The sequence below is a fragment of the Hippoglossus stenolepis genome, chromosome 24 (genome assembly GCF_022539355.2).
Source record: "Hippoglossus stenolepis isolate QCI-W04-F060 chromosome 24, HSTE1.2, whole genome shotgun sequence".
Taxonomy (NCBI): Eukaryota; Metazoa; Chordata; class Actinopteri; order Pleuronectiformes; family Pleuronectidae; genus Hippoglossus; species Hippoglossus stenolepis.
This window is the reverse complement of record NC_061506.1, coordinates 2,923,857-2,941,504: the sequence shown is the minus strand read 5'-3', so window position 1 is coordinate 2,941,504 and position 17,648 is coordinate 2,923,857. Positions and strand designations below refer to the sequence as shown.

Genomic DNA, 17,648 nt, shown 5'->3' with positions numbered 1-17,648 from the left:
AGCAGAAGGTGAAGACGATTCAGATTTCTGCAACCTCTTCGTCTTCAGCTTTTAATGAAATGGATCCAGAGTCGACTCCATAATGGTTTGAGTTCCAAACATGTTAAACTTACGTGACTCAGTGCAAAATTTTAAACCATGGAAACTTGTTGTTTGAGGGAAATATTCTACTCTTCACTCCTGTATCTAATGCCTGCAGTCCCTGATTCAAATATATGATACTTTTATTAAATATAATCATTAATACTGGTTAAACTGGTTTTCTGTGGAAATCTGAAAGATTCTTCTAAAATCAGAAAACCCCTGGAACCAATTGGAGGCGTATAGTTAACATCTCTGGTCGTAGTGCAGGAGTTAAGATATCAGTTATACAGTCTATTCCCTATATTTTGCTGAATTACCTATGAAACATTGTTTTTATCACTGGAACCAATTGGAGGCCTTTTGACATGTATGGTTGCACATCAGGAGACCATATCATGAAAATAGACAATGTGATTAATTTCAATTGTATGTTGGAATACACGGCATCACATTGGAATTTATATCGTTAAATCACGGTACGAGTTTTCAAGTTATATTCAAAGTGAAGCAATGTGCCCCTGATAAAACAAAGCAAAGGCACTTAGCATGTGTTCTCCTAGTTAAGATTCCCTCTCAGCAGTAATACGATGTTTCTGAGTGTCTGCTGGAAAACAAGTGGAAGGTCAAGAACACGAACAATGGATGTTGATTCCAATTATGTGTAAAGCATTGAACAAGATGCGCTAATGATGGCGTTGTCGGGAGAGAAAAAAAGGTGTTTATGTGCTACTCTCCCAAAGCCTGTGGAACACTTTATTAAGCAAAGGCTTTATTTCCATAAAGGCTGATAAGACTTCAAATGATTCAGTGAAAAACAGTCCTGGCATCAGCGCGGCAAAGCAGCGCGTGTATTTATCTCTGCAGACGCCGGGAGACAATCAAGACAAAGATGATAGCACATTTTGAAATGCAGCACAGAGGCATAATGAGATTGCAGCTACTTCAGGAACAAAACCAGACAAAATGCTTTTTTCCCCCCGTAAATGGCTCCTTGTTTTATTCACTCACACCAAAAAAAGGCCATCGTTTTCAATTAATGAAGCAGGGAATTGAGTCCGAGGTCCTGCGGGATATGGATTAACCATGATGGCTTGAGGGCCCAATCTCACACTGAGTCTGCTCTGCGGTCTGCATGGAGGAATTTCTCATTCGAGGCCCCAACCACCCCCCCATCCACACCACCACCACCACCACCACCACCACCACCACCTCCTATATACCTCCAACTCCATCCATCCATTCCTCATCCTAAGGTGAGTTGCTTCAGTGCAGACCGCTATTAGTGGTGGGGGGAGATAAAACTGTAAGTGTTGCTCCCAATTAGTGCATCAGTGACCGCTCTGTGCCTCCTCCACGGCGAGGCCTGCGAGGATGGGGAGGGAGGGAGGAGGGGGCCGTGCCGGGTGAAGGATTGGAGGAGAGGATGGCGTGAAGACGCCTCGGCTTTGGAGAGGAATGAAAAAGAGAAGAAGGGAGCGGGTTGGAAGATAAAGAGATGAAACAAAAAGGGAGAGAGGAGAGCGAGGGGAGGGGGAGCGACAAAAAAATGGCTTAAGCGTTCATTTTGAGTGGCGAGACAGGTCCTATTAACATTTAACAGCGTTTGCGCAACTTGGTGTGGAGGTTAGGATGCAAATGAGGAGGAATTAAAACTGGCCAGAGGTTTGTCATTGATGGATTGCAGTCTGGCGGTACTCACCACTTCCTAGTGTCCATCACAGACGATTACTGTATAATTAAACCTTATTTCTGGACTCTGCGGCGCATAATTACTTGTGTGGGAATGTAACCATCATCTAAAAGCTCCGGCAAAATGCTTTAGCATTTAGTCTGGCAGGCTGCAGTCATTTCACAGTCCAGTGACAGATAGAGCCATCTGATGATCGGCGAAAGAACAGTCACTTTTAATAAGAGGTGGGAAAAAAATATTAGGCGACAGTGTGCTGATTATAGGAAAATTAGGCTTTCAAGTGGTAAAGTCCTTTGTGTTATTTGCATAATTTATTCCAGCTTTACCCCCCTGTTCAACCACCTTTTTCTGCGGAGCTGTGGGCAATTTCCTCTCATATTTGAATAGATTGCACATTTAAGACTACTTAAGGAAAAAAAGTGATCGCTTAGCATATTTTAATTGTGAGCAGAGGTGTGAGGCTGAAGCTTATGGAGCGAGGGCCCTTTAAAGTGAAGAGGACATTGTACATTCCTTATCACACGAAAGCATGTAAACATTGCTATTATGAATAAAGCTAAAGACGTAACCTGAAAGTCGGTTTATCGATGAAACAAAACCAGCTGCAGCTTTAGAGAAGAAACCAGCGGTTCTTATAAAGCGTGGAGCAAGAAAACTGCAGTAAAATGCTCAAATCTGTAAGAAGAAACTACATTTACCAGCTTTATATTTGATAAATAATAGAACTTGTGTCATAAATTATCAGTGATCATAACTATAGCTTGTCTCGGAGTGGGAAAATAAAGACGGCAGCAGCCCCTGCGTTGCACTCTAACCTGCTGCGAAGCGTTTTTGAGTTTTCACAGATAATTATAGAGGCTATACAGCCGGCTTCCCACACCTCGCCACCGCACACTGTATATAATCATATACCTTGGAAATGCAGCGGGCAAATGCACATCAATTTCATTAAGAGTACTCACATAATCCAAATTCTTTTTGATGGAGAGGGATAATTAATGCTTTAATGTTTTGGTCTTGCCACTCGTACCACAGCAAGAGAAATGAATTGTTACATTTTAATGAGCGGAGCGACAGCGCCGGCTTCCTGCGCAACACGGACGATTTTATAATTGCACACAAGGGTGACTAACTCAAGGCTCATTACGGCGATTTTTCAGATGGGCTATTTTTTGGCAGGACAATACATTTATTCTTACTGATAAATAAATTCAGTTATTCATCTTTTACGCCGTCCGTCCCTCCAAGAACCTTCATGTGACCGTTGACAAGGGAAAAAAACGAGATGTACAAGATATAATCTCCCAAGAAAATGTCTTTAATGAATCGTTTGTTGCTGCTTGTACCTCAGATTACATGAAAATACATTTAAGTCGACTGCAAGTATGGCAACATATTCACACATATAAACAAGTGGTGCATTTGTATTGTATGTATAGGTATGTACAACAGAAAACACGTTACACTCTGGTTTAAAGTTGTGCAAGTGTGTTATATATACTAACAATTTATAAAATTCAACACACTAAAGAATAAAAAATAAAGAAAAGAAGAGTGTGCCCACGTATATACACATTCACACGCGCACAACAACAGTAGTTCACAAAAGATTAAAGCAAATGTACTGGATTATACATTTCCGGGGTCAGCGTGAAGTCGACCCCGAGTGTTCCTCCCTCACAAATCACTTGTGAGTGTGTTTCAGTGTTGTCGCCATGTGTATTAGTGTTGTCACACACACGCGCACACTTGGCTATGCTGCAGCCTGTGGTTGCAACATCACCTATTTGTTTTAAGTACAGTCATCTGAGGTAGACTGCGCAAAAACTTCATGGTGTGACTCTCTCCACTTCGCTTTTTTTGTGTTTTTTTCTCGATGCATTTTTCACAAATGTCCGACATTTGGAAAGACGTAAATCAAATACCACGCGTGTTTTGTAGCCATGAGGTAGAAATGCTTCAAAGAACTCTAGCGTCCGTATGAGGAAAAAAAAGGTTTTTTTTCCCAAAAAGTAAAAAAGAAAAGAATAAGAGCTGGATTCAAACTGACCACAAAACACGGAGCAAACAAGCGTAGCGTTGTGTGTTTGGAGTGGTCTGCTCGTCTGCTCGTCTGCTGCGGGCTGAGAGAGAACGCCTGTGCTGCTGTTGTGTGCTCTGAAGTGCATTAGTCGTTTTTTCTATCTGAAGGGACTGTCTCTCCAGAGGATTTGCTGACAGAAGGAATTCTGGTACAGATTGTTTTGAGGGTGGTTTTCTGACGGACCACTCTGCTTTCCCCTTGTGCTGCCGCCACGCCGCCTGGCTGTCTTTCCTTTCCGTCAATTCTGCTGACGCTCAGCAGAACTTTTTTTTTTTTCTTCCCCCCACACATCAGGTGCTGCACTGACGCTGCCCATGCTGGAGATAGCAAACGCAGACTGGGCCTGTGCACATGTTCACTCTATGTGGCTAGTTTGACAGAGATATTTGAAATAAAAGAGATGCACAAAGCTGATCATTGGTTTGAATAAACAGAATCTCCTTCAGGAAAAAAAAACAAAAAAGCAAGTGCTGTCAGTGAGACGTCGAGACATTTCAATATTACACGAAAACTCATTTAGTGCACATACGATAAACTATCATAATTACTCCCATGCCACAAGAGAAGAGCTCAAGGACAGTTTCTTGGACAAGGAGGAGACAAAAATACATTCCGATGCAATACAATGGGCAACAGATAACCTTCAGGTATAAGGGACTTCAAGACTAGTGCCAAAAAATGACCCACTCATGTTACAAAGCCTTTCAGTGAACTGAAAATGCACTTAGACTATGTGCTCTTATGTCATCTGTGTAGATATAGTGAGAAAACTGACAGTAAAGTTACATGGGTTGGATTAGTTAGTCTGGTGCCTTCGTTCTGGACAAAACATCCTTTGATTAAAGTTTTCAAACTGTTGTGCTAACTGCGTCTGTACCTCCTGGTCGGACAATAACATGGCTGTGACAATAATAATACTAAATGCACTGCAGGAAATATCGGTCAGTGAAAATTGCTATGATCAAATGACCCCTTGACCTCTGGCAAAAACAGTAATTTACTCTTGATTTTCTATTTTCCACACTTGTAGAAAATTATAGACATGAGGGACATGCACTGGATGGATGTGTGATTAAAATAACAGGAGTGGAATCCCATTCTGTAACCAATCCAATTCATGTACAGATAAGCAGTGTGAGCAACACATACTTTCACAACTAGATACCTTTCAAATCAAACTTGGGAGAATATCAAGAGCTCACTTCAACAAAACTGTGGAGTTGCTTGAGGATTATTATTCTGTTTCCAATACAGAATGAATGATGGAGTATCAGGGACATATTGAGGGCTGAGATTTCGAGAATAATGTTATGATATTATGAGAATAAAGGTCATAATCTGGATCCAAAATCTTTATTATCAATCTTGTTTCTTCAGAACCACTTTGAATATCACGCAGATATCAGCAAACTGAGTCTATTGTGAAGAAAGAACCACACAGATATGGAGGAAATTGCCTCTTTTGTGGAGGAGGAAACATTTGTGTTATTTGTGAAACTTATACAACTCACATTCCTCACTTTAACACAGACGACAGACTGAGCTTTACGATATTCCTCCACTGAAATGACACGTAGCCTAAAATTACAACTTAATTGACGTAATAATACGACGTAGTTCTCGAAATCTCCATTTCCCCCCCTTTAAGTGACCCTCATGCTCCATTTTTAACATGACATCAAGCCAAACATTTCATTTTAAATCCAATTAGAATTTACTTTGACATTTCAGGAAATACTTTTTACTTTCTTGCTCAGAAAAAGATAAAAAAAATTGGATACAGCTCTTATATGTCCTTTAAATGTAATGAGCCAAACAGCAGCCTGTAGCTTAGCGGCTCATCCAGTACAGGTTGGTACAAATTAAACTGTCAGAGGTGGATTTGAGTTTTCTTTTTTATAGAAGAATTACAGACGATGAAGAGGTAACAACCTTCTCATCTGATTTCATAGGCAAGAAAGCAAAAGAGCATATTCCTCAAACCTTTCCTTTAGTTCATCCGGAAGAGTTTTTCTATCAGGTTCCTCCATCGTCCTCTGATAAACCACATGACAAATGAGCTGTTTGAGGTAATTGTGCAGACGTTAGCTGACTGACAGAACCCAACCATAGAGTCTAGCTCGCTAAATATAAACAGTGATGATTATGGGTGTTTTGATAAATATACAGCTCCCACCACCCCTAAAACCTGCTCGTCGCTTAAAACCCCCAAACAACACTGTTTTAAAATTTCAGGACTGGTGGAGAAGAAACTAAAGAAGCTGCTGGGAGGGAAAGATCTGAAAGAAATTATGGTTTTACTCTCAGTGCCGATTTTGTCAATCCAGAACATATCTAGTACATTCATTGTCATCTCTTTGCTATTTATCCTAGCCAGCTGAGGTACACCTAACACTGCTTCGCTAGACATAAACTGCCGTGGACTCCCCTCTCGGATCTTAGTGCTTTTTCGTCAGGATAACTCGAGGTACTGTACAATTCACAAACGCTTTCCTGAGTTTTGTTTGTAACGTTTGTTTGTTTTGCAGACAAAGGATCAGAAGAGATGAGTACGAGCCCAGACGACTGCCGTTCTGATGGATTACTGCTCTTAGCAAGACAATAAAGAATGATTGACCACCAGCAATGGCCACTGTCAATCTCTGTTGTTCAGACTCACTGCTGAAGTGTTAAAGCTCTTAATAATCATCAGCTCATGCCATGAATGTAGATTGTGAGGCCAATAAAGAAAGGAAATCAGAAAGCACCACTTCAGGCACTTGGATAGCCAAACAAAACTCCAAGAACAAGAACATAACGATATATATACAGACACTGGGGCATCTTTCTTCTGGAGCCAACTCGCTTGCAATGTGTAAACAATGCCCGGCTTTCTGGAGTGTCAAGCATTCAAATTAAAACTTGCTCATTAACCGCGAAACTGCCAGTTGTCTCATCAGATCAGGTCTCTTGGAGCGTCTCAACCCTGTTTGTGAGAACTCGGTGGGCTTGTGTTGGCCTCCTGCATGCCTTCCCCTCCAGCACAATGCGTCTGCCCTGCGGAAAGGAATTGGGGATGCCTCGTTTTCTCAAGGGCGGAATCTATCTTTTCACTGGCTGCAGCCGAACATTTTGTTCCACTCAGTGTATGTGTCAATCTCTTTCTGCGATATACTGGCCTGGAATTTACAAAAGACACTCTCAAAGTCCTGGTAGGTGAGGGGCCTGATCTGTCCCCTGGACATCATCCCTGTCATGTCCATGCCCTGTGCAGAGACATGTAGCAGACCCACGAGGGCCTCTTGGCAGAGTCTGGCCAGATCCAGTCCGGAGAAACCCTCTGTACGCTGGACCAGCAGCGCCAGCTCCTCCTCGCTCAAGCAGTATTTGTGCTGAGATTGGGCCAGGAGCTGGGTCACAATCTGGTGTCTGGCCGCGCTATCCGGCAGGGGAACCAGAACCCTTCGAGCAAAGTACCTGCGCAGCCCCTCGTCCATGTCCTGGGGTCGACTTGTGGAGCAAACCACCAGCACTTGGTTGCTTCCGTCCTCACCGGAGCCCATGAGCAGCGAGTCCAGCTGGCCGAGCAGCTCTCCTTTCAGCCGGTTGATGGGACTCTCTTCACTGAGGTGGGCTGACAGCAGCATGTCGACCTCACTGATGAACAGTACTGATGGCTGCCGGCAGCGCGCCACCAGAAACGATGCTCGGATAATTTTTTCTCCATCAGCCAACCACTTGGTGGCCAACGTGGAACCACTGAGCTGCAGGAATGGCGCCCCCAGCTGGCTGGCCAGGCAGCGACCCAGCAACGTCCTGCCGCTGCCCCTGGGGCCAAACAGCAACAGACATCGTGGGGTTGGTCCTAAACTGCTGAACATGTCCGGGCGGAGAATGGGCCACAGAACCTCCTCCTTCAGAGTTGCCTTCACCAGTTCTAGGCCTGCGATGTCACACCAATCTACGGGGGGGCCCTGCTGGACGATCTCAGAGGTCACCATATCGAGGAGGTGAGGGTCACTGTTTTTTAGCTGCTCCTCAGCATGTCGGGAGGACGAGGATGAGGAGGAGGTAGGCCCTGGTGCTGAGTGGGAGAGGTGGAGACGGTGGTCTTCAGCACTTTGCTCGCTGAGGGAGGGCGAAGTGAAGCCGGCGAGGGAGTCAGCTGAGCGGGAACCCCCCAGGGTGGAGGAGCCGTAGGCCGGGGGAGTCAGTGGCCCACCTGCTGCCTGACTGCTGTACTTCCTCTGCTCGGACGACATCGTGGACTGTTTCTGAGGATTAAAAGGTAAAGAGGACTTTTCAGCGCTCCTGTCAAAGCCACCACCACCGGTGCCTCCATTTGCACTGCTGCTGTCTGCTATCCTGTACATGGGGCTCTCAGCAGAGCTCCGAGACTGACCATAAGCAAAGTTAGCATAAGAGGAGTCTATCTCTCCTTGGCCTGTCATGTAGAAGGCTTTCCTCTTCAGTGAGTTAGAGGAGCTACTGCTGAGAGGGGTTGGGGCAATTGGGGTCAGGTTGTGGCTCTGGTATGGGTATCCAGGTAAAGTAGAAGAGGGGGGGAGTGGTGTGGGTGCAGCGATGCCTGAGGGGAGGTATGAGGAGGGAGGGGGTGCTCCCCCAGGGCTGTATCCCGGCCCGACTGAGCTCTGAGCTGGGTAGCCTGCTGGGGGGTAATTATAACTAGACAAGTTGGGGGAGCCTCCGTTGTAAGCTGGGACTAATGTGGGGTGGGAGGGCGGTGGAGGGGGCGGCTGCAGGAGCCCAGAACTGTGCAGCGGGGAGGGGAGAGCTGGGGTCGGGGCAGACTGGGAGCTGTAACTACTGTGCAAGTAGGATCCGCTGTACGCCGGGCCGTATTCCTGAGAGGCCATGGAGGAGGAGTGGAGGGCAGTGGCACTGTGGCTCCCACAGCTGCTGCTGGAGTAGCTGGGCTCACTCAGGGTGCTGGAGGCCAGGCCAGGGGAGCTGCACATACCAGACACCACCTCCGAGGCCGCCGCCACCCCTCCTTTCCTCACCGAAACCCCCTCTGGGATGCAGCTCATGGGGTAGACGCCATCCTGCCAGGGCTCCGATTCCCCTTTACGCCCGTTCATCACTCCAGGGGCCTCGGAATATCCGCCCGGCATCTCCAGAATGCCAGAATACTTCTCAGCATACTTCTTGAGCAGGTTGGAGGCGGTGAGGGCTGAGATGTCGTCATTGGCCCAGGCATACTGGTAGGCGGTGGAGCGCTGCAGGTGGCCGGGCAACGCCCTGTAGGCCTCAGCCTTGTGGGCTGGCGAGCGCGTGGTGGAGGATATGTCGAAATGCTGTTCGGCCCACTGGCTGTGCTCGGGGGTCCACTGCATCTTTAAGCCTGACGAAGAGAACGAGAGACATGTGAACACACAAACACGCTAAAATCATTGGAACAATAATTAAAATGACAACACCTTCAAATTGGCTGGGATGCAGGGCGGTCAATTAAAAATGTGATATTATCTGGAGGCTTGTTTTCATTTATTCATCATATATTTATCGTGAGAGTGGAATCGTTTATTTGTGCAGATCAGGAGAATGTGTGTCTGCAGGTGTGGTGCAATACAGAGGACGGTGGGACGGCTGGTTACTGCAGCCTGATGCACCCCGGCCAGACCAATAAGACAGAGGCATCGAGGGTCAGTCTATAATCCCCGGCTCATCTGAGGTGGCTGAAGATGGGTTTGAAAATGTGCCTCGCCGTGCGCCACAAAGCAACACACACACACACACACACAACCTTGCACATCCACCCCCATCTGCTCATGGTGCTTTCATCCAACACACGTAAAAACACACAACCCCCTTTTTTAGACACACAAAAACTATCTATGCCTGCACTCAAGCGTGCTGGCGCGCACACGCTCACATCCACTGACCCAGACGGACAAACACAGGCACGCACACAGGAGCTGCAGCGAGCTATGAATTACAACACATTGTGTCTCCGGCTTAGTTCCTGTCTGCACAGCTCCACCTTGACCTCCTCTCTCCACGTTCTCTTTACCTTTCCGTCTGCATCTCTTCTTCACGCCCCCCCGCTGCCTCATCTTCCCTCTCACTCTCTCCCCTTTTGCTTTTTTCCCGTCGTCCATTTTCCACCTCCCCTCCTGCCAAGCCCCTCTGTATTCCCCCTCACCCCCTTTTACTCTGACTCCATCTATTTCGATATACATCTCTTCTTTTCATTCCCTTTCTGCTCTTTCTTTGCGGCCACCCCTCTTTTTTTATTTACTCCCTGTGTGCTCGCCTCACCTCCTCCTCCCCTTCCTCCTCCCTTGCTCCATCTCATCTCAGACACACTCACCTGGCTTTTCCCTTTATTGCCTCAGGAGGCTGGAGAGCCACTGTTTCCTTTAATCCCAGCCAATGCCATCTGCAAACACTGACAGTCACACGGCGACTCCATCGTTGTCTCACTATCAAAGCCGCGGCGCTATCAAAGGCTGGACGGGGCGTAATCACAGCAGCCGCATGGCAGATTGAACCCTGTTTGATTTGACTTAGTGCACACAAATAAAGGATAATATCGGTGTCATTTAGGCTGCTTCCTCCGACTTATTGACTGGCAGTGGATGCATGTGGAGATCCACAGTTGGGGGTCTAGTGAGTCCTACCTGCTCCAGAATTGGTTTATGTGTGTTTTTGTCTGAGTGAAGCAGGCCTGCACAATGAAATCCATTCACCAAGGAGCAAATCTTCCCTTCCTCCCATCCATTTATGCTACAGACGTGCACAAAAAAGGGCACAAACACACACGTTCACACTCTCACACTCTCATGCTCCTTTCTCCGAGGGCCTGTGTTTGTTTGGTAACAGCACAAGGAGGGAGGGGGGAATCCCCAGACTCCTATTTCCTCTCTGATTCTCCTCTCCAGCCTTCTCTCGGCAGACGCCAGTGGCTAATTAGCAGAATGGCGATCTGCTAATTGTGTTAATTTACAACATTTTAGCCGAGGGGAGTCTAGCAGGGGCTGGCGAGCCTGTCACCCTCCCAGTGTAGTGAGCAGGGGAACGCCTCAGACAAAGAGCTGAGCAGAGGGAAGTTTTGCATTAGCTGGAAGGCTCCTTTAGAGCTGAGAATATATTATATGGAAATAATAAAAGGGCAGCACTTCAAGGAGGAAACTACAAGTCAGGAAAAACTGGACAAAAGAGGAGTAAATGAGGATTTAGGTCAAATTCAAATTTTACTACAAGCCCTTGAAAGCAGCCTGATTATATTGTTTTTATTGGAAACTCAAGTTTTGTGAACAATGAAACCTTCTTTAACATTACGAGATAGGATGTTTTTTCAAGATGTTTATTTATTTCTCAGAGAATAATTTATGGGTCTTGATGAAAAAAATCATGTTTAGGGGAGTGATATTATTCAGTGTTTGCAATTTGGTGCAGATCCAAAGTCTTTTTTCCCTATTAACATATGATCAGCATGAGATTATATGTACCTGAATGCATCATGAGATTATATGAACCTGAAGGCATCATGAGATTATATGTACCTGAATGCATCATGAGATTATATGTACTTGAATTCAGAACGAGATTATATGTTCTTGAGCAAGGGGGGCGACACGTGGCAGAGGCTCTAAGCCGGATTCAGCCGCGTCTTCAGCCATCAGCGTCGGACTTCTCTGGCTAATCTACAATCCACTCCCCCGTGTGCATGAGGAGCTACATGAGGCTTGAAGGTTTGCTGCTGTGTAACTGCAGAAGTATCCACTGTCACATGTTATTTAAAGAGCTGCATTGAGGAATCTTCCATTCAGTAACATCATTATTGACCTTCCGCTGTCGATCAAGTTATTACAGTGACGTCGTGAAGCACTTGACCTGGTCCGAGACTGATTAAATCCTAAAGTGACGTTTTAATAGTGCAGACCAACAGAGCGACGGACTGAAGTGGTGCTCAAGTGGTTCAAACTCTTTTGCACAAAGAGAAAAGACAATTATTTGGCAAATAAAAAGAGATGAATGAAGAATTAACACATTAAGAAACTGGGAAACCTGTCGTTTTCATTTTACAGGGCCTTCCCCCCAAAAAAATCATTGCAATGTCGGAGCAGCCTTCTTCATGCAAAATGCATCTTGAAAAATGAAAGACAATTATTAGTCGATATAACACGAGAAAAAATCTGCTGAGGGAGGAATAGAGAGAGAGAAACCAGGAGGAGGAGGAGGAGAGGAAGCGAGGCCGTAAAATACCAAACGAGGGAGAGAGAGACTAGAAAAAAATACATGTGACAAAATACAACAAGCCGAATCACACACACTCTTCCCTCCACAGAGTTTGACACTCCATCAAACTCTGATGTGTCCTCCGTTTAAAGAAACATGAATCTTTCTAATTCCATCATTAATAAAGATAACATATATAAAAGAGTGTGTCAGGCTCCATCAGGGCTTTCATCTCTTCTATAATGAGGTTAATGCAGAGACGCAGTGATTACCCCTGCAATGCAAATGAAGGCCAAATGATAACTTGCACTATTTAAATAAGGTAATAGCGATTACTCTACGTTATTCAAATGAGGACAGATGCTTTGAACTGAGCGCTTTGAACTCGCTGCTCCTTCTCCAAAACATAAGGAAGAGACGGAGGAGGATTGACTTTGGTATCGTCCAGGGTGGATCCTCTAATTCAATGTGATGTAAACCAAGGACAATGAGCAAAGCAAAGTCGCTTAACGTGGCAGAGCGGGATGGGCGGGGTCGACTGGGTGGGAAAATCAGCCGAGGTACACGCTGCTCTTCTTTACTCACTTTGAAAAGACCTTGGAAGTTACGGAAAAGTCCTTGGATTCATTGTCAGAATGAAACATGGATGGAAATCAACACAAATAACCAGCAGAGAGTTTTTCTTTGGATGTTAATATAATATATCAAGTGCTGTGAATGCCGGCCATTCATTCTCAAAAAACTTTCAAGGCCCTTTTCTCATTTAAAACATGAAAAAGGAAAATATTACTTGTGGATATTAATTAGTCGGAACTTTAACATTGAAGTAAATGTGTTTTGTGAATGTGGTTTACAGCCGTTTTTCGCACAGGATCTAAGGATGGATGTAAAATTGGGTCCGGACATTTGTGTTTCACTGATCTATACAAACAGATTCTGCTTGTGAATGTGCAGAATCTGTAGCGAGGGAGGTAAACAGTCCTTTTTCAACCTGAGATATTTTGGTCTTTTAGTCTTTTCAAGATTTGTGACTAATTTTCGGGCTCTTCTCACACTCGGACATTTTACTAGGAGGCTGGCAGGAAAAGTTCCGGGTCGGACATTCTCACATATACAGCCCCTCCAGAACATTTCAGGAAAATATTAAGTGCCTGTCTGAAAGCATCCGTTTGTTTTTCTGACTGCAGAACCCTAATGGAGCTGCAGGATCTTTGATTTCCTCCATGTCCACAATGGGGGTTTGAGGCCTGGGAGGGAGGGCGTTTGCAAAAGTGTTTAGATGGACACATGCAAGTAAAGTGTGTGAGTGTGTTGTTGCAGGGAAAGACGGAGAGAGGGAGAGAGAGAGAGAGAGAGAGAGAGAGAGAGAGAGAGAGAGAGAGAGAGAGAGAGAGAGAGAGATCGTGCACTCAGCTGAAACAACATCCGACAAAAATCTTCTCCACCTTCTGAAGCGTCAAGTCTGCCGGCACTTTTTTGTATATTTTTTTTGTCTTCTCCTCCAGCCTCCACATAGAGAAGCATAATCATTCTCATTACACCCGGCGTCCATCTGCATCAACAGAGCTGCCTATTACTGCCAGTGTGTGTATGTGCAGTAAACAGCTCTTTAGAGAGAGCTAATGAGCTCTTTTAAGTCTGTCCGCTGTGTGATTCTGCAAGCGGGGTGTCAGAGCAAACTGCCCATTTTGGTAACGTCATAATTAAGCCGTGCGAGCGCTGGGAAAGAGAGGCCGGCTCACATGTTGACGCCGACATGCCTGCACACACACACACACACACAATCTGAGATGAGACGTACAAACGTGCGCGTCTGTCTTCCAAACATAAACAGACACCGAAGACCTTCAAAAACAAACGACCATGTCACGGCCTTTTTGAAAATCTGTTCCAGCCTCTCTCTGAAGAAGGAGGAGTTGCATGACAAGCGATAACTTCATCAAGAGAGACCTGTTTTCACGCACCACTGGGGAAATCTAACCAGCCGCTTATTCAAATCCTTATCAAATGCACCAGAGGGCATCTTTTAAACTCCAAATTACTGCACGTGTAAAAAGCCTGGATCTGCGTCGTATGTAGCTTTTGTCTTATTGTGCGCGTGTGTGTGTGAATTGTCATGCGTGCACATGGCGGCCTTGTGTGTGTGTGTGTTTGACAACCTCTGGACCACCTTGTTAATGAGTCCAGCACACTGTGACTAAGCCACAGGCTACGCTGTATTGGCACACAACCTACAGTGGAGTGTCAAATAATGTGATTAGGTCCTCCAAAAGGCAATTAATTATGAAATTAGTCATGAACTGGTGTCACACACACACACACACACACACACACACACACACACACACACACACACACACACACACACACACACACACATGCACGAACGCACACACCACAACCAAAACGCTCACTGTGCGTTGATGTCAGCGATCGCAGATCAAAAATTCAAAAAAGAAATCACTAATAACCTGTATTCATTTCGATTTGAGTCAAAACTAAATGAGATGAACAAACAAGACAAATGTGTGTCAACAGAATCGCTAAATTCCTCTTTCAGCCCATGTCACAGGCAGAGAAGCCGCCACGCCAGACGCCATCCGACGATCCAGAATCCGCGTCTTTGAAGCCTTTCAGTTCATCCGCCATTACAACGCACAGTCTGTCGCGAAGCAACGACAGAAACAACAACAACAACAACAGATAAGGGAGTAAACAGAGCCGGGTTCAAAGTCTAGACGGCGAGCAGTGACCGGGAGAGATGAGCTGTCACTAACTCAAAGACAGTAAAGGAGAGAGAGGGGGATCTGTAAAGATGACAGCTCGGAGCAGCGGAATAAGGATATTTGACAAATGACAGCGTCTTTAAAAAAAATAAATCAAATATTCATTGTAATCCGCGATCTTTGACCTCGTGACAAGTTTTCGCAGCTTCGACCATCAAACTTTGAAATCTGCAGATCGAGAGTAAAAACAGAAACTCGCCGTCGAGGCTTTTAAAAAATATTAGGGTGTGTTTAATGACGACTCTAAATTTAGCTCACAGAAGAAGCCAGTGATAAATCTCTTAGTAGATTCCAGAGGCATATCGTCGTCACCCCTGCCCGCCAGTATCACATCTCCCTTAGAGCTGTATAAATTGACACTGTCTAAATTTCCTTTTACTAGACAGACGATTGAATGGGTGGGTTAAATGGGTAGGGCGCCGTTAAACAAATGCTCCGGATCAAGGAAATTGTGCGTGGCTTCTTTTGTCATTCAGAGAGGAAATTGAGAGATATTCTGCGGGGGCTCGGCGCCGCTAACGCACGGCATTCATCTATAATGCACTCGGCCTGTCCGTCAGCTACTCCATTTCCTGTGACTAGCGCAGCGTGCCTAATCACCCGGCTCCACGCGGGTTCCTTCCTCAAAGACAGCCCTGCGTGCACACACCAACGCACACCCACACACACACACGTGGCCACACGCAGGATACACCGACATGCATAGAAACATCAGGCCCCGCAGAGGCAAACAGATTATTCTTATCTGGCGAACAAAACATCTGTAAAGAGCCTGAGCAGCACCGTGCTGGAGCAGTGTCACAACCCTCGCAGCATCTGCACATCTCCTCTTTCATCACTGGGAAAAGAAACAGCTCTCACAGGCCGAGAGAAATCCAGATCATCAGAGAGGAGACGGGTAAAGTCCTGTGTGACGTCATAAAACGACATGTTTTTATTTATTCTTACTGTGGTATCTAATTTTTATCAAATCAAAAACCATTAATAATCAAACACGTGTGTTGATGTAAATGTAAATGTGTCGCATATTATGCATCAACAAATAATTAATAGAATCGTAATAAATTCCATCTGTACAAACTTATACAGCATATTTTATAATGAGTTAACTATTAAGGTTTTTGCAAATAAATCTTAATATTTATGAGCTTTAAAGCATATTCAAACAATTATTAACTTAATTGAAGCTTTTTTAAGTTCTTATTACTAGGGTGTATTTGTTGTAACTTGTTACTAACATAATATAAGCCATTTAATTAGCCTTATCAATAATATATAGTTTATTGATAAACTATAGTTTCACAACCCTTAACACAGCATTTATTGGTTAAGATTTACATATTGTTACAATTGGCTTTATACTACAGGATTATCATCAATAAAGTTAAGTTAATATATAATGTAATCGTTCATATTTCTCATATTTATAAGTTAGTATATCTACAACATAATAATCAGGTTTATAAATAGTTGCACTAATATATTACAAATAAATAAACCTAACAAAGATAAAGATATAGATGAATTATACTATATTAGGGTTTATGAAGTTTGTTATAGTTCTAATAAGTCAATAAACTAATTATTAATCCATATTGCTCATGTACAATACACTGATTTATAACCCAATAAAGTCATTAATTATTACTGAGAAACCCTTGAAAAGAATATTTAGGATTATATGTTGGAGCTCATTTATAATACTAATAAAGCAATTTCCCAGTGTTCCCTATGAGCTCCAGCACTGTTTGCACTGCATGTGTGACAACAGCCTAAGTTTGTATACTTACAGAGACAAGTCAAGTAAAGCAAACACCTCGTAGGACTAACATCCTGCTCCGCTACTGAACATTAAGCTGCAGAATTTTCCTGGTGACAACAGGAGCAGTCACACAAACAGCTCTCAGGCCTGAGGTGCAGTCAACAGGATCTCTCCGAGTGGCCCCCAGGGTTAACTTGGGGCCGCACACTATCAATACTCCTCTGACGCCCGGATCCATACCTGCGATCCACCACCACTTTGTTTACCTGTGTGTTCAGTAATTAAAATAGATTTCTGAGAGGAGGCCTAATCCTTTTAGAAATGACATTGATCCGGCGATGAGAGCTGCGGTGGAAATTCTGCTTTCTTTATTTTCTCCTCGACACTCTTTCCACGCAAGCCGAGGGCAACCCCGCCCCCGCCCCCCCCCAGAGCCCAACCCCTTCCTCCTCGATGGCAACTTTGTGAAGTCGTCGACATGAAGGACGTCATTTAGGGGAGGGGGTGGCGGTAGAGGGGTGGCAGGTGGAGATAATAGAAAAGAAGCCTCTAACCCCGTCTAAAGCTGTCTGTCTTCGTAAATAAAATGAGATAATTATTGAGTGAACAACATTATACGCCGACGACGCACTCTTTCTCCTCTCCCCCTCCCGCCGGCGCAGTTGTAAATCTCAACAAACACGGTGCTTTCGGACATTAAGTGCTCACTAAGCACAGTGGATGCATCATATTTCAAGAGCAGGCGTTGTGTGGGTGAGGAGCTGGGGAAAATGGAGTGTAATGGTTATCCATTATCTTATACGGCAACGGCGGCGATGATCATTTTCAAGTGACTCATTTCTGGAAGTACCTATCTATTGGCCACTTGGAGAGAAGACTTTGATGGCTAATCCAAAACAACTATTCAGAGGTCATTTACTGCGGCGGCGCGGAGACACTCTGCACAAGAGAACGCTCCAGCCCCCCTCATTATTCAAATACAATCCTCAGGAAAGATCCACATCACAAACAGCGACGCCGCAGCCCCAGAGTGGGCGATTACCTACACAGCACACTCCG

General features: G+C 44.9%; 1 protein-coding gene across 1 annotated transcript in view; it reads right to left on the bottom strand.

Moving 5' to 3' along the window:
- Positions 1-3,071: 3,071 nt before the first annotated feature.
- The window catches only part of LOC118103229 (fidgetin), a 32,237-nt gene continuing 17,660 nt past the window's right edge, over positions 3,072-17,648 (bottom strand). Inside the window, exon 3 of the mRNA XM_035149950.1 lies at positions 3,072-9,201. Within this exon, the coding sequence (XP_035005841.1) occupies positions 6,947-9,201 (2,255 nt within the window). The 3' untranslated portion in view covers positions 3,072-6,946. The remainder of the gene's footprint in view (positions 9,202-17,648) is intronic.